The sequence below is a fragment of the Carcharhinus amblyrhynchos genome, chromosome 15 (assembly GCF_965287045.1).
Source record: "Carcharhinus amblyrhynchos chromosome 15, sCarAmb.v2.hapA, whole genome shotgun sequence".
NCBI lineage: Eukaryota > Metazoa > Chordata > Chondrichthyes > Carcharhiniformes > Carcharhinidae > Carcharhinus > Carcharhinus amblyrhynchos.
In genome coordinates, this window is record NC_137338.1 from 14,234,045 (window position 1) to 14,258,432 (window position 24,388).

Sequence of the window (24,388 nt, forward strand, 5' to 3'; positions counted from 1 at the left end):
AGTCAGTTCTAGCTGAAAAAAGCTTTATGAATTCTAGTCCATGGCCTTGTATGTCATAACACTTGAAGTACTTATCCACGTATTTTTTAAAATATATTGGGAGTTTGTGGCTCTAACATCCTTACAAGCAGTGACCCCCGCCATCCTCTGACTGGAAAAACATTCCCCTCAACTTCCTTCTAAACCTTCCACCAATTCTTTTAAATCCATGTTTCCTGGTTATCAACCTCCCTTAAAAGTTTTTCCTAACTCACACTATTTTACCCCTCATAATTTAATGTATCTCAATTAAATCTTACCTCAGCCTTCCCAGTTCCAAAGAAAGCAATCTCAGCCTGTGTGGTCTTTCTTCAAACTTAACATTCTCTAGTCTTGGCAATATCCTTGTAAATCTCCTCTGATCCTCCTCTAGTGCAATCATATCCTTCATGTGATGTAACCACAATTGTAACACAGCACTCTATCTGTGACCTAGCTAATATATTGTAGGGTTCTAGCATAACACCTCTTCTACTATAGCCTAATATTTACTCTCCTTAACACCAAATGGCTGTATAGGAATATGTTTTATATGCTTATATCAATTCACAACATCTAAACTAGCAACAAGGGTCATTTCAGCTTTTAGCAGCTTTGGGCGGAAAAATCCTACCTACTCTATGAGGAGCTAATTATTGTGTTACCTAGCAGCACAGGCTTCAAAGTAATGTTAGGCTGCTCATGAGTTTGAGTAAATTTGAATTAAAGTACTATATATGCATAGTATTGCACTACTCAATTGGAATTGCCATAAGTTGATATCTGTTTATACAGGCTGATATTGCACAGTGAAATGCTTTTGGAAAAACTAGATAATGTAACTTCTAGAAAATATTGTTGTCACTTTTTCTGATAAATTTTATGTTGTCCGTTCATCAATGTAATACCTAAATATTGCAATCTATGCTTATAATCATTTTCATACATGCTATTCCGAAAGCTCTGAAAAGCAAACAGAGCCCAAAATACTGACAATTCAAAATGAAATATACAAGTGCAAAGCAGTTCAGAATAATTGCTAAATAAAAAGTTCAAGAGAAAATAGTTGCATTCCCTGTTATTGCTTTTGTATTTCAGGATTTCTATTAATTTTTTGGTAATGTTCTGCAGCTTATTTACTTTATCTATAAAATCCAAATGGTTCTATGTAGCAAACAAAACAGACACATTGAAGTGCAGTGGGACATAAACTTGCCAGATTTAAGTTGCACCTATTAGTTGCATTATTGAGGCAAGTTGAATTGTTGTAGTGCATTTTGATAATTTTCCAGCAACAAGAACTTGTATATATCTAGCACTTTTAGTGTGGTAAACATTCCAGACACTTCGCAGGCACATTATCAAACAAAATTTGATACCAAGTCACTTCGGGCATATTAGGGCAGATGACCAAATGCTTGGTCTTAAGCTATTTTGACCCTTCATAATTTTGACCTCTCTCTTCACAAAAGAAGAGAGACTAAGTAGATATTTCATTCTTAACAGCTGAAGACATGGCCCCCAATATTTGAGTGATTAAAATTGTTGCTGAAGAGATCATAATTAAAAGAGTGCAGATATTTTGAAAGGTTGTAGGGTTAGAGGAGATTACAGCAATAGAGAGGAGTGAGGCTATGGAGGGGCTTGAAAACAAGGATGAAAATGGTAAAATCAAAATGTGTTCAATCAGGAGCCAGTGTGGATCAACAGGGACAGGAGTGATAGGTGAATAAATGTGTGTGTTAGGATATGGATAGCAGAGTTTTGCATGACCTCAGTTTACAAAGGGCAGAATGTGGAAAACTGGTTAGGAGAGCGTTGGAATAGTCAAGTGTCCAGGTAAAGAAGAGTTTGGATGGGGATTTGGAAATGGGTTGTTTGATTGCAGAAAGTTTGTTGGTGAAGGTTGATATGGGAGCACTCTTACATTTATTTAGTGAGTGAGACATTACATGCAAACACCTCCTAATGTAATCACACAGTTACAAGATGTGTCTCCATGGGATCCAGAGAATCTAGAGAAGCTGAGCTGAGGCAAGGAGGGAATTGGGCAATATTACTGAAGTACAAATGGCCTGAGTAGTCCCATAGGTACGTAGTTGAAGCTCATCTTGGTCAAATGTGACACCCGAGTTATGAGAGTTTAGTTGATTGTGATAGATGCTATGACTTAATATCTGATGGTAAATAGATTTATTGATGACTATAAAAATTCTGATTCTGCTGAACATAATTTTAGTGCTTAAAACTGTAGGCTGTATTTGAAATCAGCTCATTCGTTGCATTATGCAATCAGAATTCTCCCCAAAATTACATAAACTAACTCTTGATCCCTCAATTTGTGTTTAGTGGAATTGAACCTGGTAAAATTCATACCATTTTATTACTGTATTTGTGGTTTTGTTATTGCATTTGTTGGATTTTTTATTTGTGCATTATTGAGACTGAGACTTAGCTTTAACTATCATCAACATATCTGACATTCCGCAAGGAAAAGATTGCTGCAGCGTCATGCAGTTGATAAACTTAAGAATCACAATAAGGAGCAGGATTCTCCAATCTTGTTCACCTTGCTTCCACTGCCAGGGAGCTCGAAGAATTTGATGTTCAACCAAAACCCATTCACTGTAGCAGCACCAGAGAATCCCAGCTGTGGACAAGGTTGGAGGTTTCTGGTGAAGATTTTTCTGAATAGCTTTGAAATTAGTTCATTGACTTGTTGATTACCTTAGGTGGAGTATACCTATAGTTAATGAGCCATCTAACTTTCTGATAACAAAGTCAACTCTCTGTACAAAGTTATTGTAATAATCATCAATTAAGGCATGAATATAACAAATGAATCTTTGAACATTAAGTCACACACTCAATCTAAGCTCCATTGTCCCAATAAATAGGAGATACCCTATGTCCTACAGATACATTTGATACATAACCTCATTCAATTCCCCACCTATTCACGAGATATGGGCAGAATTTTCTCACAAAATGGCCATGGGTTCAATCTTACGTAAAAAATTCAAATTGCCAAACGAGCAAGAAAATGGAAGAGTTTCAGATCTGGTTTTTTTGGCTGAGTTTGAAAAGGCAATCTTATTACACTCTCACTTTTCTGGACAGAAATCTAATCCTCACCAGTTTGTTTGGGGGGGGTGGGAGGGGGTCGGAGAGCTCACCAATGAAGCCAACTGCAGACTGCTCGGGGTACCATTTATGCAGGCGTCTTAATCTCCCAGAGAATTGGGAGAAATTTTGCCATCTCCACAACCCCAACCCCATAGACATTACTCTTCCCATCATCAGTGACAGGAGATAACCTGTGGCAACACAGGTCACCAGCATCAGGAGCCTCTTGATGATCCCCTCCACAGCCCACCCTGCATGCGCTCCCACTGCCAGTCTCCCCCCATCCCCTCCCGCCGATCAGTTCCCCTTGCATACCGTTCCACCCCCTCGCCCCCCACTGATCACTGATCACACCATGTTGCATACTCCCCTTGACAATCAGTCATCCCATCTACAGAGCTCCCCCTTGTCGATCGGCCCACTTCCTTTACATTGCTCCTTGCACAGTTATGTAGCCCAGTGGACAGTGCCAGGGTGCGCAGTGGACACTGCCAGACTTGCACTGCCCCATGAGCACTGGCTGGCAATACACCTGACCACCTGGAGGTGTCAATGGCCTCCAGCCCTCCCAGCGAAGCCATCATGTTTGGTCTCCACTAGTGGAAACCAGTTGTAATTCTTGCCAGCATGAAGACCAACCAATGATGAGTTAAGTTCAAGTTAGGGCAGACGATGCTGTGCGGGCCTTGTTAATGACATGCTAAACATGACTCTCCCTCAGGCCCCATCCCCTTGGCACACCCCCAGCATCCTGGCAATGTCAAGGTTTGCAATACAAAGAAAAAAGAAAATTACAGCACAGGAATAAGCCATTCGGCCCTCCAATATCAGAAGGGCATTGCGGCTTCAATGGTTTCCAAGTTCCCTGGCATGGCCATCATGGCTGATCTCCATTTTTGGAGACCACAACTGATTCTTGCCAGGTTACCGCTGCGCCCAAGGGTCAGAGAATCCCAGAAGCAGGAAGAATGTAGCTTGAAATTGCCAAAGCATATTTAAATATGCCAATCTGGTTCCCACCCAATGAGGGGGTGGAGAGAATCCCAGTGGGGGTTTTGCTGGTGCTAAACATGCTAGAGGCTTCCACCACAATTCTTCAACCCCACGCAATCTGGGACGCATGTGACACAGCCACAAAATTGCAGCCACTATCTTTTCTAACCTTCCCATTTAATACTACCAGTCCCTCTTTTCCAACAATCCAAGCTGGTGCTCGACCCTGCCATCCCGGCTCCAAACAATCTAAGTTGCTTCCCAACTCATGTTGGCACACCTTTCCATCTCATTTTATCGCTCATTTTCCTTCCTTTTTATTGACATTCATTTAACTCATGTAATGAAATTTATTTTTCCAGTCCTCTTGCAATCTTCTGTCCCCTCCCTAATCATTCTACTTCATCGTGCAATTTATCTTCTCCCTTAGCCATGCACTCTATCCCTACCTCATTATCCCTTGCATTCTGTCCCTACCCCATTCTTCCCTTCACTTTCTCTGCATTCTTCTCTACGTCTGCCTTCATAATTCTCTCCACTCCACATCCAGCAACTATTTTTCCCAACTCACTAGCAGAATTTCTAAGTCAGTGAAGTCAAGATGAGAAGGACTGAGAAGAGCAATTCCACTAATCTCTAAACACAGACAGCATCAGCAGGGCTGCAAGTCAATCACTATAGAATCCCTACAATACAAAAGGAGGCCATTCGGCCCATCAAGTCTGTACCAACTCTCTGAAAAAGTATCTTACCCAGGCCCATCCTCTTCCACCCTATCCCTGTTACCCCATGCATTTACCATGGCCAATGCACCTAATTTACACATTTTTGGAAACTGAGGGGCAATTCAGCATGGCCAATCCACACAACATACACATCTTTTGACTATAGCAGGAAACTGGAGCACCCAGAGGAAACCCACACAAACATGAGGAAAATATGTAAACTCCAAACACTCACCAAAGATCAGATATTGAACCCAGGTCCATAGTGCTGTGAGGCAGCAGTGCTAACTGCTGTGCCATCATGCCGCCTTCAAAAGAAGATAGTTGATGTGTGCATTTTTCATGCTTCATCATACTTGAAAATCAATCAGTTTGTGGTATGGTTGGTGCACAATAATATTACATAGCCACAATAAAGCTTTAATGATTTTAAGGCGATATGTAACAATGAGATAACATAATCCAACTGAGTAATGCATTACTGTTGTATATTTTAAATTATAAGAGCTTGGCAGCGGACCCATAGTAGTAATAATGTAGTATATTGTTAATTCAAAACAAATTGCTGCTTAAGATCACCTGATACTGACAGTGTTTCACCAATTCCCACCAGCCCAATGGGCAGAATGAAGCATGCTCCATTTTGAATGGGAGAGGGGAAAACAGAAATATTTTGCTCATTGCAAACATACCTTCTAATTGTTAATTTGGAAGTGGAAGTGGACTCTAGCAAGAGAAGGAAATGCAATTAATTGCTAATCTGAGGCATTCTTAGAGGAAGAAAGAAATAGGAATGAAGATAAAATCCAGTTTAAAGTGTGTACCAGAACAACTCAAAGGAATGTTTTATCTTCAATACTATGTGAAAGTGATTGTAAATAATAAATTCAGTCAAAAGATTAAAGTTTTACTTCAGGAATCAGTTACCATCTTGCTCTTTAGGGTCTGTGAAAAGTTCCTGTGTAGAAGGGAAAACAACTTTTTCAAGAAACTCAGTGAAAACTTTTGAGAAGACTAGAACCATTTATGAAGGTAGGTTATGAGGCATTGGTTTATGATCATTTTGAATTTAATTGAAAGTAATTGATCAAATTAGAAAATTGTTTTTACTATGCAATACGCAGAAATCTGAGCGAAATCAGCACAAATCTGAAATTGGTAGGTTGGGTTATGCAGGGCCTCTTCTCACATAAAATTATAATCATAGATTGTAAAATCCTGTAGGGCAGCAGGAGACTACTCGGCCCATCAAGTTTACACTGACCACAATCCCACTCTGGCCCTATCCCCGTAACCCCAGGAATTTACCCTAGCTAGTCCCCCTGACAGTGAAGGGCAATTTTAGCATGGTTATTCCACCTAGCCCACACATCTTTGGACTGTGGAAGGAAACCGGAGCACCTGGAGAAAACCCATGCAGACACAGGAGAATGTGCAAACTTCACAAAGATAGTGAGCCAAGCCAGGAATCGAACCTGGGTCCCTGATGCTGTGAGGCAGCAGTGCTAACTTCTGTGCCACCCTATATTTAGTCCATTTTAAATAATTACTAATGTGGAGCTGAGACAAAATAGCATGTATGTATTTTTGATCCCTATTTTGTTAGTTCCTTAGTTTATTAGTTTAACTTGATAGATTTACGTTTATTTATTAAAAGTTGAACCAAAAATTAAGCCAGATTACACATCCTTTATTCTGAAGGACGTATTTGGCTCTAATTTATGTAATACTCAATAGAGTAGCTGTTCCCAACATACATCTCACAGTTTTTCTGATAGCATATTTCTAATAATAGTGAACAATGGCCCAGAATCTGTGGTGGAAATCATGACAAAATCATTAATATTTGTTATCTTTACTGCACTAAAACTGTCAGCAACTTCAGGAGTCTACAGACATACAGAATATTACAGAAATCCAATAGTTCCTGTCAGTGATTCTCCACTTTTATAAAAAGGTGCACGATAAAGATTTGCCTAGATTGCAATAATGGAAAATTGTCTGACTTGATGAGAACTTTCATTCTTATGCTGTTGACCTTGCAGTAAGAAATAGTATAGTTATACCTTATAGACTGTGTTGTAACTGAGTTTTTAACATCATACTAAACTTCACATATGCTGCTGAACATCCTCACTGGGCCTGAGAAACTAATGTTCTGTCTGTGGAATGTGAAACTTATGTTATTTTTAAAAAATTATAGATAAGTTTTTTAAAAATAAGTTTGTATGTCTTTATTTTTGCTTCAGCCTGAAGCCAATCATTATTATTTTTCCCAGTTTGAAAATATAAATTTAAAATATTAAATGCTATAACTACTTGGTTTATGTGTGAATGCCTCATTGTGATTTGCTGCTTAATCGCTTCTCTTTACTGTTGCTATATGGCAAGAGATCGCTTTGGCTTGGCGCAAGAATTAAATTGCCAAAAGGAAAGGGGAAAGCCACATATTTTGCTAAACCTTTAGAGGCAACTTTCTTAAAGGTCAAGAGCAAGCACTATTGCTTCACTAGGGGGTTCAATTTAAAAATAAGGGTTTTCTCGAAATGAGAAGGAACTTATTTTCTCAGAGAAACCTCTAGACTCAACCTTTGTCACAAAATTAAATTCTACTCATTGTTAAAGAAAGTGGTTTGGTTCTGAAAAAAATGCACTTCAGGAACCATGTGCTATAACATATTGCATGATTCATAATTAATTGCCCTTAGATAAAATTACAAAGAGGATGATTTTCAACAGCTGGTCACCCATTTCTTGCCTGAAAAACAGTTGACCAGCAATTCAAAAGCATAGGGCATGCAGCTGAGCTGCATCCTATGTCCATGATTTACCTTCAAGTAGTTAGGTCTTAAATGGGTGTGCAACTCCCCATCCACAAAAAAACTGCTTAAATATGGAAACCATGTTCCTACACTGACTTCTAGGATCTGATTGCAAATTTCAGGGATCTGTTCACTATATATTTAGGTTGGGTGTTAAGCTGCCAAACTAGCTGTCCCTAAAGGGACTGCTGCAAACTGCTCAAAAAGACATAAAGATGTTTTCAATTTTTTGTTTTAATGTGAGGAGAAACAACTCTTCCTATGTCCACAAAGAAAACTCAAACTCATTCAAAGCCATTCCCTAAGAAGCCAGCTCAGCATGGGAAGAAGCTGATATTGCATCTTGCCCACTGGCAATTTGCAATGAGGTACCAAGGTTGACAACTTGCTGAAGAGGAAGGCAGTCAGTCTCTTTTATACCTTTGCATGTGTCACTCCAGATGTTTGTGCATTCTCTCTCAACAGCATCCAGGGTCAAATTTGCGACACATCCTTTGTTGATCCATGAATTCTTCTAAGATTTGATTACTTTTAATCAAAAGCCTCATGACTAGCCCACAATTCTGAGCTATTAATAACTTGTAAACTATAGAATAATCATTCTCAACTTTAGTTGAAAATGTGGTTCTATTATGGCCTGTTCCACGTTTATATATGGTAGAAGATGTGGATGATATGTGTATATCCATAGCCAGACTGAGTACAACATGTGGTCCATGCAGCTGATACCAAAGTTTGACGACTACCATATACTACTTGCTACCATATACCTCTAAAACACTTTCTTTGTCAAGCACCTGAACAGTTTGCTGTATTCAACTTCACAGCACCAAGCAACCCATTTTAATCCCTCTAAACACAGTTAAGTCAGTTGTGCACATTGGTTTCTGTATGGAGGTTTGGAACCCTAAGTTAAAACTTGATGAAGTGAGTAAAGGTTAGAAACACTAAATGGGCTATAAATTGATAGAGTTATTTGAAAGGCTGGTTATATTTAAAGTTGATAACTCACCAGAATTGGATGCGGTGCATCTGAGGATACTGTGAGAACTAAGAATGAAAATTACACAGGCGTTGACCATGATCTTCCTTAGGTATAGGGATAGTGCCAGAGGACCATCTTCAGCCTGGTGCTCAAAATAGTCCTGATCCTGAACAGTCTTCCCATTGTTAAAGACATCAGCTAATACAACCTCCTTCAACTGCTGGGATTTGCCTCTGAAAAGATCATCAGCATGTGCCCCTGATTCTTTGCAGAAAATTCACATGAGTGTAATTATGCTGCTGGAGGATGAAGGATAAGCAGATGACATCCTCAGGGTATTCTTGGTCTTCATCAGGATTGTAGCTGTCAGTTTCCACCATGAGCTTTGGCCCTTCTTCATGACTTGCCATGGAGAACAACAAGAAAGACATTAAGAAATTGTACTTATCAGGAAACTAGAGTTTAATGTTTGTATATAATGCGGCAATGTCTGAACACTAGGTTGGAGTATTACTCCACTGGCCCAACCTCGCCTCTGCATTCCCGTTGTCCTGCAATCTCCAATGCTTCCTCTTTGCAGGGCATTAATATTTTGTTGTCATCCACTCCATTTCCAGTCTTGGCCCTCTCCCTGGTATTAAAGGTCTCCTATCCTGCATGACAAAGTGGAGACTTGGTGACATGCCCAAGTGACACCTAACCCCCTTGTGCCCATGTGTCCCAGTGCCTCGTGTCCACCTCACATTGTAACTGCTACCTAATCTCTTTATCATGTACAACTGTCACAAAGTCTGGCCTTTTTTTGATAATGACCATGCATTCATCAGCCTGGCCTCTCTCCCCACTATCAAAGTCACTTTGCTTTGATATGCTCATAAGAAGTCCTTCCATGCAATACCAGATTACCACTTACCCAGATTCACCGGAGCTCTTGCAGCACTGCACACAGGTTTGTGGCTGTTCACCACCTCTGTGAACTCCAGGTCACTTTGGTCAAGCAGCTCCTACCATTCCCAGATGACCTAGAGGAAAGCTTGCTTGGAAGCAGGTCATTCTTTGTATGCGAACATGTTGCTGAATGGGGAATAGTAAAGGGGTTCCAAGCAGGTGATTTGCCAAATGGAAGGCAACATGATAGAAATTCAAGACAATGATTTCCTGAATGGAAGGGGGTGTGATGGGAGACCAAGATGGTGATTTGCCACATTATAGGTGGGGAAGAAGAATGACGAATGTTATTTGATGGAAGGCGTGAACGAGGATGGAGGCTTTAATTCACAAAAGAAATATAAATGGCCCTATAGCTGGAGGATTTATATTGTGACTTGGCACCAGTTTTCTCTGCTTGCAGAGAGGCAGCCCTGACTTGTATTGAGTCAGTTTATGTTAGCGCGAGTGGGCGAAACGACCACTGCAGACTCAGGGTGAAGTTCAATAACAGCACAGCTTTGTTTTCTTTTACGTCGACGGAAAAGCACAGTCAGGACATACAATCGGACTGTCCCGAAAGCGCTGTAAAGACTCCCCCACAACGGGCTACAGTTATACCTGAACTTTGCGTTTCAAATGCTAATCCTTTATTTACAGTATTTGACTTCAGCCGTCCTGTTTCAATGTTTTCAAGTGTTGGAGCAATTGTTTTAAGTGTGTGTTAATCGTTTTTGTCTGGTTGGTTATCAATGGTCTAGAATCTTTGGGGTTTGAACCATTATTATTGATCTCAAAGAGGCTTGAGGGGCCAGGGACGTTTCCTTAACTATGTTAATTTTAGGTGTCTCCATGGGTTGTTTGACTGGTTTAGAAGTGCTGATTTTGATGGGGTGGGGATGTGTTCTTTAATTTAGTTCCTGTAGGTGCCATCCTGTCCAATTTCCCTTATGTGCTAGCCCTCATTTGCATTCTAAAAGCATGCTCTTGCCTACTGATCAGTGTCTGTTACTTTGTGATTTTAGTGGAGGGCTCTGAGGATAGCTTCAGTTTGCTTCCATTTTGTGTGCCCAATTTCTTAAAATTTGTTGTCCGATAACAGTTTATAACAAGGGCATGTACCTGCTGCATGCACTAATAACAAGTGTCATAATTACATGCGTAACAGCTTCCAGCATATGAGTGCAGTGATATCCACTGCCACTACTGCTGTCAGAAGCTGCATTCTTGTGATTAAATTCCTATCCAGTAATCCAGGACAAAATTAACAGTCACTTGAAAAATGTGAATTAAGTAAGGAAACCCAGCATAGATCTGTTAAGGGCAAATCATGTTTTATTAACTTGATTGTGTTTTTTGATCAGGTAACAGCGTGGTTTGTGAGCTTAATGCAATTGATATGGGGTATATGGACTTTCAAAATGCCACATGAGAAGCTTATCAACAAATTTAAAGTTTGTGGAAAGGGCCAGAGGAAGAATAGATACGAAGTTGACTCAGACAGGAAACAGACTAGTGACAAACAGTTGTTAGCTGGACTGGAGAAAGATATATAGCAGGATACCCCAGGGGTTGATATGAGGATGACTGCTTTTCTTCAATCTACATTAATGACCATATTAATGGTCGTGGGTTTAGCTCAGTTGGTTAGACTGTTGGTTAGTGATATGGAGCGATGGCAACAGTGCAGGTTCAATTCCTGTGCCAGCTGAGGTTATTCATGAAAGCCACATCTTCTCAACCTTGCTGCTCATCTGAGAGGTGGTGACCTTCAGGTTAAATCACCACCAGTCATTTTTCTCCCTCAAAAGAGAGTGCAGCCTATGGGTATCTGGGACTATGGCAACTTTTTCTTTATTAATGACCTACACTTGATTATAAAGAGCACAATTTCAAAATTTATGGAGTCAAAAGCCTTGGAATAATGTGAATTGTGAAGGAAGTAGTTATATGTAGACAGACTGTTAAATGGGAGGATGAATGCTGATGAAATCTAATGCAGTGAAGTGATAAATTTTGTAGGAACGGTGGAGAGAGGCAATGTTAAACAGTTGGATGCAGAAGCAAGTATGTGCACAAATCATTGAAGGTGGCAGGGCAAGTTGAGAAGACAGTCAATAAGACAAAAGGGATCCTGAGCTTTATAAACGGAGGCACAGAGTAAATAAGCAAGGAGATTATGGTAAACTTTTGGTTTGGCTTCAACTGGTGTGTTATGCTTAGTTATGGGCACTATACTTTAGAAAGCATGTGATGGCAGGGATAGAGAAGGTTCAAAAAAAGATTTATAAAAATGGTTCCTGGGATGAGGCACTTAAGTTATGGGTAGTTTGGAGAAGTTGGGGCTGTCCTCTTTGGACAAGAGAAGATTTGAAAGAGTTCTTCAAAATCATGAAGGGTCTAGACAGGGTAGATAGGAGAAGTTATTAACATCAGCAGAAGGATGAAGAACCAGTCAACACTGAGTTAAGGTACATGCCAAAAGGACCAAAAAAATGACACGATGAAGATTTTTATTACGCAGTGAGTGATCAGGATTTGGAATGCATTGTTTGAAAGTGTGGGAATTGTGCTTTTCACTGTGGAATTGGATAATTCACTGAAGGGAAAAAACTGGCAGGGCTAAGAAGAAAAGGCAAGGGAGTGGGACTAGCTGAGTTCCTCTTGTAACAAGCCAGCACAGGCACAAAATGCAAAAATATCCTTTTTTTTACTGTAGCCATTCTGTGATTTAATAATGATTGTATGGACTGAATTTTATTCAGATTTTATTTGGATTACTGCTCCTCTAATTTAAAAATCAGTCAGGAGCCTGCACATGAAAAAAAACAGAGGGTTAAAGAGGTGGTATGATCTTGGTCAGGAAGTGCCTTTGATGGGTCTTGTCTAACACCGCTCACTCAGTAAAAGTTTGCAGGATTCCCACATGGAATGAGCATTCCCCGCTGTGAGTAAGCGTTGAGATGGGGCACTTAAGTGGTCATTAGTTGGTTATTTAAAGGTCTCAGTAGGCTCAAGCATGACTAAGCTGCCTGGCACCTCCAGCCCCTCAATGAAATAGGAGCCAGATCAGGGGAGGTGGGTAAAGCTGATGGGAAGGCCATGACCACATTTTAGATGCCACCTCTCAGCCTTCAGACATGAGCAGGGGAGTGTAAATTCCAGCCCTATGATTTAAACAGATGGAGAGGTGATGAGCTACACATTAATTTTCACTACATTTTAACTTCAATCCAAATCTTCCTCAAGAAAGTTTGTAAACAGGATTTATCACTTAAAGATTCATGCCATTGAATGATTTGTTTGCATGTCAATGTTCAGAAGATTAGATTTAAATATCAGTAGATAGGAAAGCTCTAACAGCGTCTTGAAGTGAAAATGCTTCATGCATTACTTCTAATAAATCTGCGTTCCTTGAATACACTGAGTTAGATTTCACTAGGTGCTATTTAATGGCTGATTAGTCATTATCTGTAAGGGTGGATTTCTGCCACTCAGGGATAAAAGTACCTCCTCGAGATACCAGCCAATTGAAAACTAACAGCTCTAATTTTAGCAGTGCCACAGGGAATAATAACTAATTTTGGTACTATAGTCAAGCAATGAGCAGGTATTCAGCATTACATGTGGACTTTGTACTGGCTTGGCGATCTCACTGGGTGCCAAGCTGGCAAGCCCTAGCATGGGGAATTGGGATTCAGGATTGAGAGGTCATGGGGAAGATAGCCTATCAAAGAGGATCCCACTCCCATCCACTGCAAGCTTGTGCAGGGAAACGTGCTGGCCGCTTTGCATGAGCCTCACCCACTGTCAGTTAAATCCCTGGTGGTAGCCCATTGGCAGGTGGGATGCCAATGCCATTGCTGATAGCATTCCGGTGTGGACAGGGGCGGCAGTAATGTGGCAGGCAGACTACCCAGTAAATTTTATGTATCGCTGCCTTCAAACCTGGCTGTGGTGAGCAAGAAACACTGTCGAATCTGTGGAAATAACTTCCTCCTCACTCTTCTGGCTGCTGCTTCTCTCCATGATATCTTCCTGGCTGCTCTTCCTCCTATTCGAGCTCAAAGGAAGCGCGATAAGACCATTCTTGTTGGCAGGCAGTCTATGTGGGAAGCAACAACAATGTGTGGAATCAGCGTAAGTGAACTATTATAGAGAATACAACATACAAAAAGAATGACCACAAGTCAAGCAGCAGCCTAAAATGATAAACCAACAACTAATCTATAAGTGCTGCATGATCCTTTTAAACTGTGCTGGTGAAAGGGCCTTCTTGTCAGTTAGTATCCTGCAAATTCAGCACATGGCATGTGAAGTTTTGGGACATTCAGAAATTCAAAATGGGAGTTGCAAGGTGCTCATTCATTCGTTTGTTCCTTCGTTCTTTCCTTCATTCTTTCATTCCTTACTTCATTCCTTCCTATGTTTGTTTCTTTGTTCATTTATTCATTCATGTGTGCTCGTCGGAATGCAGGTCTGAATGCGGGGGGCGGGTGCAGAGAGACCCCCCCCCCCCGGGTTTTGGGGGAGGGGGTCTCTCTGCACCCGCGCGCCCCCCCCCCCCCCCCCCCCACAGCTTGGTTTTTTGGGGGTTAAATAGTTTTTTCGAGGTTATTTTGAAAAAAGTTAGTGATCTTGAAGTAAAATCTTTTTGAAAGGCATTCAGTGACACGAAAGGCAAGTTAACATGTAAATTTAATTCTTCTTATAACATATGTAATTTTCATTTTTAAATTCCTGTTTAAAACTTACTCTGTATTTTACTTGGAGAACAAAATGGCAGACGAAGCATTTTAGGCAATTTAATTACTTTATCAACATGCATGTGGGCAAAATGCTCATAGACATTTTCTCAATTAAGTTGGTGTTCTTTTGAAGGTTTTCATTATAGTTAGTTTCTATTATAATTAGTTTCTATTATAAATATTGGCATAAATATTGATGGAATGTTTGTTACATAAAATATTGCTAGTGGGCAGCAAGTGCATGGTATATTTTTAGTAGCATACAAATATGTAATCCATCCCATTATTTGAGCCTTGTAGATGTTGTGATAGGCTTCATTTTTATATGCTGTTTATATTTCTGGACTTTAATTCCTGGTAATTTCTTTCCACCTGTTCTTCCCAAACTGTTTCATACACTTTAGCATGGTGGATATTAAAGCCTTTTGACGCAAAAAAGTATTCAATATTGTTTATATAACAATATATTATGAAGTTGCAACATATTGATGTAGAATCAAAAAATAAAAGTTTTCATGTTGTCAAATGATACTATAAAATGTTGGAAAATTGGAAATGAATTGCTGTATCAGTAATAATGGATATAAAACAAAAGACATCTGAGAGTGAAATATAATCCAAGCAAAACTATTTGGCATAAAATTCTTATATTGTCACTTGGCACAACACTATTGCCTGGTGAATGATACACAATTACTGGGATATAGAATAACAATGTGGTTCAGCTTATAATTTACCAATGGAAGTTTTATTATTAGTAGCAGCTGTATATAAATGTCATTATTCCATTTTGATTAAATTTTCATCTCAGTTCCATTGTAAATTCATTGTAAAGCAAGCAAGTATACTCACAATTAATCAAAATTTTATACTGAGGGAGATTTCAGAACTTAGGATCAAAAGCTTGGTTAAAGAGGTATTAAAGAGTGAGAAGTAGAAAGATGAAGAGTTTGGGGGGGAATTTCTGGACATTATAGCCTTGGCAGCTGAAAGCACAATTGCCATTGATGACACAGTTGAAGGCAGAGATGTACAAGATGCCATAATTGGAAGAACATCAAGATGTTGAAACCTTGTAGGACTAGAGATTGTTACATAGACAGGGAGACGTGTGGCAATGAAAGGATTCAAAATCAAAGATGTTTAATTGTTATGATGTTAAAATTGAGGCTTTGTCAGACCAGGCAACAATGTACATCAGTTAACATGGGTGAATAGTTTTTTTGTGAGCACAAATTTATGTAGGGTGCAAGATAGGAGACTTGCCAGGAAAGCTTTGGAGTAATCAAGTTTGGACGTTTCATAAGTATGGATAAGAGTTCAGCAGCAGATGATCTGAGGCACGGCAGATTTGGGCAGTATTGCAGAGGTGAAAGTCAGCAGTTTTGGTGTTAGACTGGATATGTAGTGGAAAACTTACTGCAGGGTCAAACCTAACATTAAGGTTGCCAACGTTCTGTTTCTGCCAGGGTGAGGGATTAAATCTGTGACCAGGGAACAGAGTTTCTGTTAGGGACCAAAAACAGTGGCTTCAATCTTCCCAATAGTTTATAAGAGGAAATTAATGTTAATCCACTACAAAATGTCAGACAGGAAATAAGACAGATCAGGGACAATGGAGGAGATCGGAAGACATGGTAGTGAAGTAGAGTCGAGTGTTGTCAGCATACGTATGCAATCTGACATGTTTTTGGCTGATGTTGCTGAGGGGCAGTATGTAGGTGATAAGTAAAATAGATCCATGTAGGATTCCAGAGCTAGTATTTTAGGAATGGGAAGAAAAGCCTTTAGAAATGATTCTCTGATTACAATTAAAAAATATAAGAATGGAACCAAGTTGGTTCCAAGTTGTGTGAGGATGATGTGAACAACTGTGTTGAAGATTGCAGACAGATTAGGAAGGATGAGGAGAAATGGTTCTTCATGGTAACAGTCATACAGAATGCTCTTTACAACCTTGATATGACTTCACTACTTGGCAAGAGTAGAAATCTCAGGGGCGGGGGGACTCGTTTCAGCTAGGAGAAGGGTCTGCCTCAAGTTACATTGCTGAATTGGCAATTAATGTTCTAGTTCCGGTCTAGGTGGGAGGAGGGCATGTCATTTCAGTCTCCATCTTGCCCTAGATGCTGTGTGCAGGCCATGATCGTAACATCATGCACCTGGGTCCATGTGGGTTTTTAAGCATCATAATGGACCACAGCTAGTACAGTCAGTCAGGGGAGATTTCTGCAGCCTTCAGATGGGGAAAAGGCATTGCATGGGTATCTGGGCGGCGGGAAAGGGGAGTGGATGGTTGTATATATTTAATTGTGTAAGTGACCTCAAGATGGGCAGGTGGAGCTTAAGCATATCCACTTCGAAATGTTCAATGGCTGACAAGTGGATATGCACCACAAACGCAATGGGAATCACAGGATACAGGGAGAAGATTAAGAGGTCTGTGGGAGAAGAAAATCTAAACATTAAGCCTCTCTGGAATCATGGGAGGCTTTTCCATCCTCTAAGCTGGCCAGCGGAGAGAGTTCTGCACCATTACTTTCCAACTTGCAGAATGGTGCAGTACAGAATTAAAATAAGGAGGCACACTACCTGTGAGGGCAGATTAGAGGACATGTGCTTGCACTGGCGGCAGTTAGGGAGGTGCGATTAAAAGGGTATTCAACTGAACTGTACATTCCCTAATGAGGGAGATATAGCTGAGGCATATCAGGGGCCTTTCAATGACAATGAAGTGAAGCAGTGATGCTCATTCGTGTAAGATTAATCCAGCAAATATTTAATCTTTTCTTTTTGTTTGTGGCTTGAAAATTCTCCAGCGTAATTGGGAGACTGGACAAAAGGCATTAACAAGTTGGTCCAGGATGGCTCATAGAAGAGAAGCCTCTGTCACCCACTCCCCTCTAATAATCTAATTTTCTGACTCAATATTCACTTTCATGTTTATTCCGCAGGCTGTAGTATTGGCATGCAATGAATGAGAATTACAGTGCTTGGGCTGAAAGCAGCACAGCCAAGCGCTTGGCTGAAGCAATATCAAAGCAGTCGGTCATGTTGAAGGTGCGGGGAATTTGGTACGAAGTGCAGACTCACTATCATTTCAGTGGCAGGTACTTTCCAACATGGGAACCCACATTCACTGATGAGCCATTGGCAGAAAGGACCTTTCAGACTAATGCTGACACTTGTCTGTTTCTCATTGATACTGCAGAGAGGAGACCATCAGGAAGATGGAGCCTGGATTTATCACTGCTTGCATTATTGCTTACAGGCAGGAGAGAAGAAGATTGTAACAGAGGTGTTTAGATTGCCAAGGGCCAACAGGGCCCCGTCTAGACACAATGGATGAGTCAATATGGGTAGGTGGCTCACAAGACCAGGGTCTACAGAACTCACGTCTCTTCTGCAGATGAGCAAGAACCAGTGTTGCCGACGACTGTTCTAGTGACTCACATTTGCCACATTCTCCAGGAATTGATACCATGGGGATTGGGTGGACTTCCAGGGCTCCACTGGGGACCTCTATGGGGTTTCAAGCATCCATGCACTAATGCATTCATGAAGTCTCAGACATCCTCTTGCCAAGGCCCAAAATTATGTCTTTGTCAACAGAGATCAAACAAGCCAGAATTCCAGAGCAGTGGGCTTCAGTGAGATTGCCAGGTTCCCACAGGTGCAGGTAGCCATCAACTGCACTCAATGACAATAAAAACTCCATGGCAATAGACGGAGCTATATATAAACTGGAAAGACTACCATTCGTTCAGTGTACAACTGATCTGCAAGTTTGTGCCAGATACCCAGGAAACATCCATGACAAATACATCTTGAGTAGATTGCAGACCCCAAACATCATAAAGAAATCGTACAGGATTCTTGATGACAAAGGGTACCACAAAAGACATGGCCAATGACAGACATGTGTCAGACTCTTGCAGAAAGAAGGTACAATGAGGCTTATGCTACTACTTGAACATTGTAGGAACACACCACGGACATCCTAAAGATGCAATTCCAATGCCTAGACAGATCTGGTGGAGCACTCCAGTATAGTCCCAAGAGGGTCTCATAGATCATCATGACTTGAGACAAGGCCTACTATGAATCCATTGAGAGATGATTCAGTTGTCTGTGGTGCAGTCTTCCAAATTGCATTGACGTCTGCCAAACTAAGTTAGGAGTCCTGGACTGCATATTTCCTCACTTTAATATGGATGCATAGCACTTGAGCATGAACTCATTCACCTGCCAGATATTGAAATGCCTCTTCTTGGACATAGTGCCCTCATGGCCAGCCTTGGCCCTTGCAAATTCCAAAATGCGCAGACAATATGAAGCCATTGGGAATGTCATGGGCGAAGTGAGGGGATGTATATGCCTTATTGCAAATAAAGTGCACATTTCAGCTTCAGAACATCCTTGCTACTATCCCATTGCTCCCCTCCATACCTAAAGCTACGGTGTGCACTTCCAGAACATTCTCAAAGGCTCTACTACCCAACAAAAATCACCATTTGGAACTAGCACAAGTGACCCCGCAATAGACACAATTACAGGATGAGAGACACTCAGATTGGGCGTTTGAACACCAGTTCACTAATATGGCAGAGCTTTGTCATCTTTAGTTGGCAAGTTGTTCCCACGCATTGGTGAACTTAGCAGATGAACACAGTCTAAAATTTTTCTGACTGCCAGCAGCAAATACGAGCCCTTAGTGTAGGCTCAGAACATGAAATGATGCATATGCTCTGTCTGAGGCCAGAACCCTCCATTCACCTGACATAGAGGGAAACCTCGAAAGCTTGTGCGTTTACTATCAAATAAATCGGTTGGACTAAAACCTGGTGTTGTCAGACTTTTTACAATGACATTGGTGGACATCTTTCTGGAGGGACCTGGATTGTTTTGGTTGTCCTCCTGTGTCAGGTGCACTCTCATTGAACTGTGGAGCTGGTGGTGATGGGATCACAGGAAGAGGGGATTTGAATTGGCTGGAAAGTCCCAGAACCACCTGGCTGGATGGCCTCAGGGTATCCAGCTGCTGGTCCTCCACCCTATGATTGCCCCAGGGCCATTGGTCGATTACTTGAAGGGGCAGCTGAAGTGAGATTTAAGTGCCCTGTCCCCCTCTCATGTAACAACAGACGGATGCCACCAAAGCTGCAGCAATAAAACACTACTCCTGCAGCAGTACAGGACCAGTGTCCTGACCCAAGGTTTCTCCCAGTGATGACCTTGGTGCTTTGGCATGCTGGCGCTATCATCTCAAACCAAATGCGGATGGACTCCTCCATTGTGCATTGCAATCTGAGGATTACAGCTGACATTCCTTTCTAATGTTCCTGTGATTGTCACTGTAGCTCTGAATCCGGAGGCTTATCATTCTAATCCGCCTCCACAGAATTGTGTCCTCCAGCGGTCCTCTGAATGCCAGCATCCTGGGATGTTCCTGCTCTACCTGTTGTGGAACAGACTTTGTGATGCGCTCACCAGATCATGATTGCAAACCTGCTCTAGAACTAGGTCCCACTAAGATGTGTGTTTCTGTACTAGTGGAGGGTATGGGTGAGTGCTGTGATGGGTTTTCTGGGGTTCCTGCTGAGTGGTGTCCCTGGGGCTATTGAAGAGTGTCTGGTTTGTGGATGCCCCTGGGATCCCTTGGGTGCTTATGAAAGAAAAGGGACATTATAAGTGCATGGCAAGCAACTCTAAAACAGATCAAAGCACTCACAGTATGGTTGTCTGAGTTATGAGCTAATACAGCATCCTCACGCTGCCCACCTCACCAACAGCACAAGCACATTCAAAATCCTCTATGTCTAGCTCAATAGCTCATTTTCAAACTCCACAAGAACCTTGAGTTTGGGCACTTCTAACATGGGACTTCTCCCTTTTATTGTGCGCGAGCTTGTCCTGCATGAAGACAGAGTGAGCAAGATGCATGCCAGGGCATATTATAAGGATGTCTTGCATCTGTCAATGTTTTTTGTTTCCTTTATCATGTGGGCATCACTGACTAGGTCAGCTTCATTGCCGATCCCTATTTGCCCTTGAGAAGGTGGTGATGAGCTACCGTCTTGAACTGTTGCAATCCCTGAAATGTAGGTATATGCACTGTGTTGTTAGAGGCGGAATTCCAGGAATTTGACCTAGAGGGAGTTCCACATATCTTGAATGGAGCCATCGATGGGATGTGGATGCAAGCTGCAGAGGAGATGAAGCCAGATGGAGATATGAGTGTCTCTGTGAGAATGAGGGTTAATGTTCCTTAGCTGGCAGTGAGTGAGATTCCAGTGAACGTGATGGGTTTGTAAATGTGTTAGTTGAGAATACTGAGATGGTTGCCTTAGCTTGAAGGCATAGATAAGGTAATTCATCCTCTTCCTGCACTGGGTGGCTGACCTCTCCAGCGTTGGCATTGATCACAGCTGCCACCACCTTCCAAGCCAGACTGGTGAATTAGCTATACCTTTGCTTGCATGTCTCTCTTTTTTCAGTAATATCCAAGTCCTGTACTATTAGACAACTATTCCCAGCGTCAGTGGTGATTTGTTTTGTAAAATGGAAATTCTGCTCATTTCAAGCTTCTTGGCATCTAAGAAAAATAAACTTAAATTTTCTTCTTAATTATGCAAGCTGACCTATTTTAAATTAGTTTTGTATTCTGATCAAGATTTTGACTAATCTCTATTTACTGTATATTGTTGGAAGCTTTAGTGAAAATCACTTGGCTTGGAAAGGTTAAAGTTATTATATTAAGGCTCTCCTCCAGTCAGTTTTATTGCTAATATTGTGAACAGTCTTAAGAACATAAGAAGTAAGTGCAAGAGTAGGTCACTTAGCCCTCAAACCTTCAACTGGCTTGTCCCTTGTTACAATTTTTAAAAACTTTTTGTTCAGTAATTTCATTAAAATAAGTTACTGAAAATTGTTAAGAGATTATCCTACCTCCAGCCCACATGAAAGACTATTGGCTGCCCGGCTCTTGATTCTGCATTTTTGTTACTCCTATTTTTCCTACAGCTTTTTACAAAATAGTAGCTGGGGACACCAGCTGCAACACTGAAACATCTTGGAATACTTCCAATTTAAATACAGTAAGTTAATTGTGAAACTTACCATTTGTAACACTTATTTCAGATCACGTCAATGGAGTCTGCACAAGCCCTATTTCTCAACCATGCAATACCGGGAAGCGCCTTTCCATTGCTGATACTTCAAAGCTGAACCGTCGTGGACCAGGCCGACCACCTTTTCGAAAAGCACAATCGGCTGCCTGCATGGATGTCTCTCTGCCTGTCACCCACACAGAAGGTGTGCGTGAGTGTATATATGTATATGTAGACACATGTGTCTTTAAGAGTTCTGAGTTGACTGCAGTGACCTGAAATCCAGGAACAGCAAATACATTACTTTCAAATAGGAACTAGCAGTTGGAAACAATGCAACTCCTAAACTGATGATAATTTGTTAGGTTATGGGAATAGGGTCTGCATGGGTTGTGGTTGGTTACAGACTCAATGGGCCAAAGGGCTTCCTTCTATACTGTAGGGATTCTATGGATTCTATAATATTGTAAATAGTTTAGCTATCTAGTGACAACACAGATACCCAGGCCATCAGGTACCAAATGGTGATTCCACTTATGTAGAATTAGCAGTTGTACCACCAGTGAAAATTCTTTGCTTAAAATAACTCAGTTTAAAATCCAAGCCAATGGCTTAGCATCATAGTGGCTTACATCAAAATATTTCCTGATGTTACTGGAATTGATAGTCAAATGGAGTACTACCAAGAAAGAAAACTCACTCCTGATTTGAAAATTCTACCAGGCAGAAATTTGTTCATCAACATGATCCTCTGCTGTGCTTTTCTTATAAGTTTTTAAGCTTATTTAGATCTAGACAATATGTTTTATTATCATAATTTTTCATCTTAGAGTAATCCCTGCTGAGAAAATCAGATTCAAACCTAGTTATATTTATCAATTTAAAAATAATAATAGAAGCATAAGTTCCAAGTACGATGCATCATCATTCAGAATAATTCAATGAAAGAAACTGTCATTTGGTCTGAGTTGCATAGATAATACCCTGGTATAGTTAATTCTACATTTAAAAACCCAGTAGAATTGATTGGAAAAGGCAGGAGAATGGGGATGAGAAGAATATCAGCCATGATTGAATGGCGGAGCAGACTCAATGGGCCGAATGACCTAATTCTGCTCCTATGTCTTATGGATAGCTTAACTTGTAAACAGTGAAGGCATTATTTTGTTGCAACCAATTATTCAATTCAATTTCACTTTATTGTCTGTAAGGAGATTCACTTTGGGCATGAATGACAATAAAAGAAAGTAAATTACCCCATTGCAGAGGGGCTAATTTTTATTAAAAACATTCCAATGCATCAATAGAATCAATCAATGAATTCCATCATGACTGGTAGCTTCATTCATCTAACTCCTGTTAACAGTTCTCATAGAAAAGGCACAAGCAAGTTCAAATACCAATTTTCCCTCCATCTGAGGGATTGTAACATTTAACCTGAATGCATCCAACAGTAAATATAAGATCAGGGATGATTTTCACTATTTGTGACATTCAAGGTCTATGCTAACCTGGCCCTAGACTTATCTTCACCTGTGTCCCAGCATTTCCTTCTGGGACTGCCTGCAGTCCCAGCCATATCCACAGCTCTTGGTGCCGCTGGTGGAACCACAGAACTGCCACCTGTTTGATTGGCCAGCAGCTGTTGGAGGCAGGACTTCCTCCCAGATGGCAGTGGAGGGTTCACCTCAGACCATTTTACAGCCGTTCAATGCCTCCAGGACAAGCCTGCCAAGCAGAGACAAGCTCATTCTTGACTCCTTTGTCAGGGGTGGGATCCCACACCCCAGCATTACATTTTGTCCTATGAGTTGTGTTATGCATTTGTTTTATCATCCTAAGACCTGAATGATAGTTAATTTATATAATAATTGACTAATATTCGCCAAAAATTCCACTAATGATTATATTATAATAGATGGCATGGTGACACAGTGGTTAGTACTGCTGCCTCACAGCACCCGGGACCATCAATTTCCTATTCTGGTGACTGTGTGGAGTTTGCACATTCTCCCCGTGTCTGCTTGGGTGTCCTCTGGGTGCTCCAGTTTCCTGCCATGGTCCAAAGAACAAAGAAAATTACAGCATAGGTACTTCAAGCCTGCACTACTGAAACCCCCTACTCTTCCAGGGACCATATCCCTCTATTCCCATTCTATTCATGAATAATGAACAAAGAAAATTATAGCACAGAAACAGGCCCTTTAGCCCTCCAAGCTTGCACCGACCACACTGCCCGACTTAACTAAAACCCCCAACCCTTCCGAGGACCATATCCCTCACTTCGCATCCTATTCATCTATTTGTCATGACGCCCCTTAAAAGTCACTACCGTATCTGCTTCCACTACCTCCCCCAGCAGCGAATTCCAGGCACCCACCACCCTCTGCATAAAAAACTTGACTCATAAGTCTCCTTTAAACCTTGCCCTTCACACCTTAAACTTATGCGCCTTAGTAATTGACTCTTCCACCCTGGGAAAAAGCTTCTAACTATCCACTCTGTCCATGCCCCTTAGTTTGCCCCTCAACCTCCGCCATTCCAATGAGAATAAACCAAGTTTCTCCAACCTCTCCTCATAGTTAATGCCCTCCGTACCAGGCAACATCCCAGTAAATCTTTTCTGTACCCTCTCCTGGTAGTGTGGCAACCATTATTGAACACAATATCCCAAGTGCAGCCTAATTAAGGTTCTACAAAGCTGCAAGGTGACTTGCCAATATTTAAACTCAATGCCCCTTATTGTCAGGTGGATTAGCAGGGTAAATATGGGGGGTTATGAGGGATGGGACCTGGGTGGGATTGTTGTTGGTGCAGGCTCGATGAGCTGAATGGTAGCCTCTTAGGGATTCTGTGATATAAATGAAGGCTGATTGAAGTAACTGGTGAACTTAATTCATATTTACGTGCAGTGTTCCTGAAGGAATATCATACT

At 41.1% G+C, this 24,388-nt stretch overlaps 1 protein-coding gene across 9 annotated transcripts in view; it reads left to right on the forward strand.

The window, feature by feature from the left end:
- Positions 1 to 24,388, forward strand: part of stxbp5l (syntaxin binding protein 5L) — a 454,881-nt gene that overhangs the window by 367,884 nt on the left and 62,609 nt on the right. For 6 of the 9 annotated variants that reach the window (XM_080203426.1, XM_080203427.1, XM_080203428.1 and 3 more), the window contains 2 exons: positions 5,805 to 5,894; positions 21,485 to 21,658. In XM_080203426.1, coding sequence (XP_080059552.1) covers positions 5,805 to 5,894; positions 21,485 to 21,658 — 264 coding nt within the window. The remainder of the gene's footprint in view (positions 1 to 5,804; positions 5,895 to 21,484; positions 21,659 to 24,388) is intronic. The other 3 variants (XM_080203432.1, XM_080203433.1, XM_080203434.1) reach the window with 1 other exon arrangement.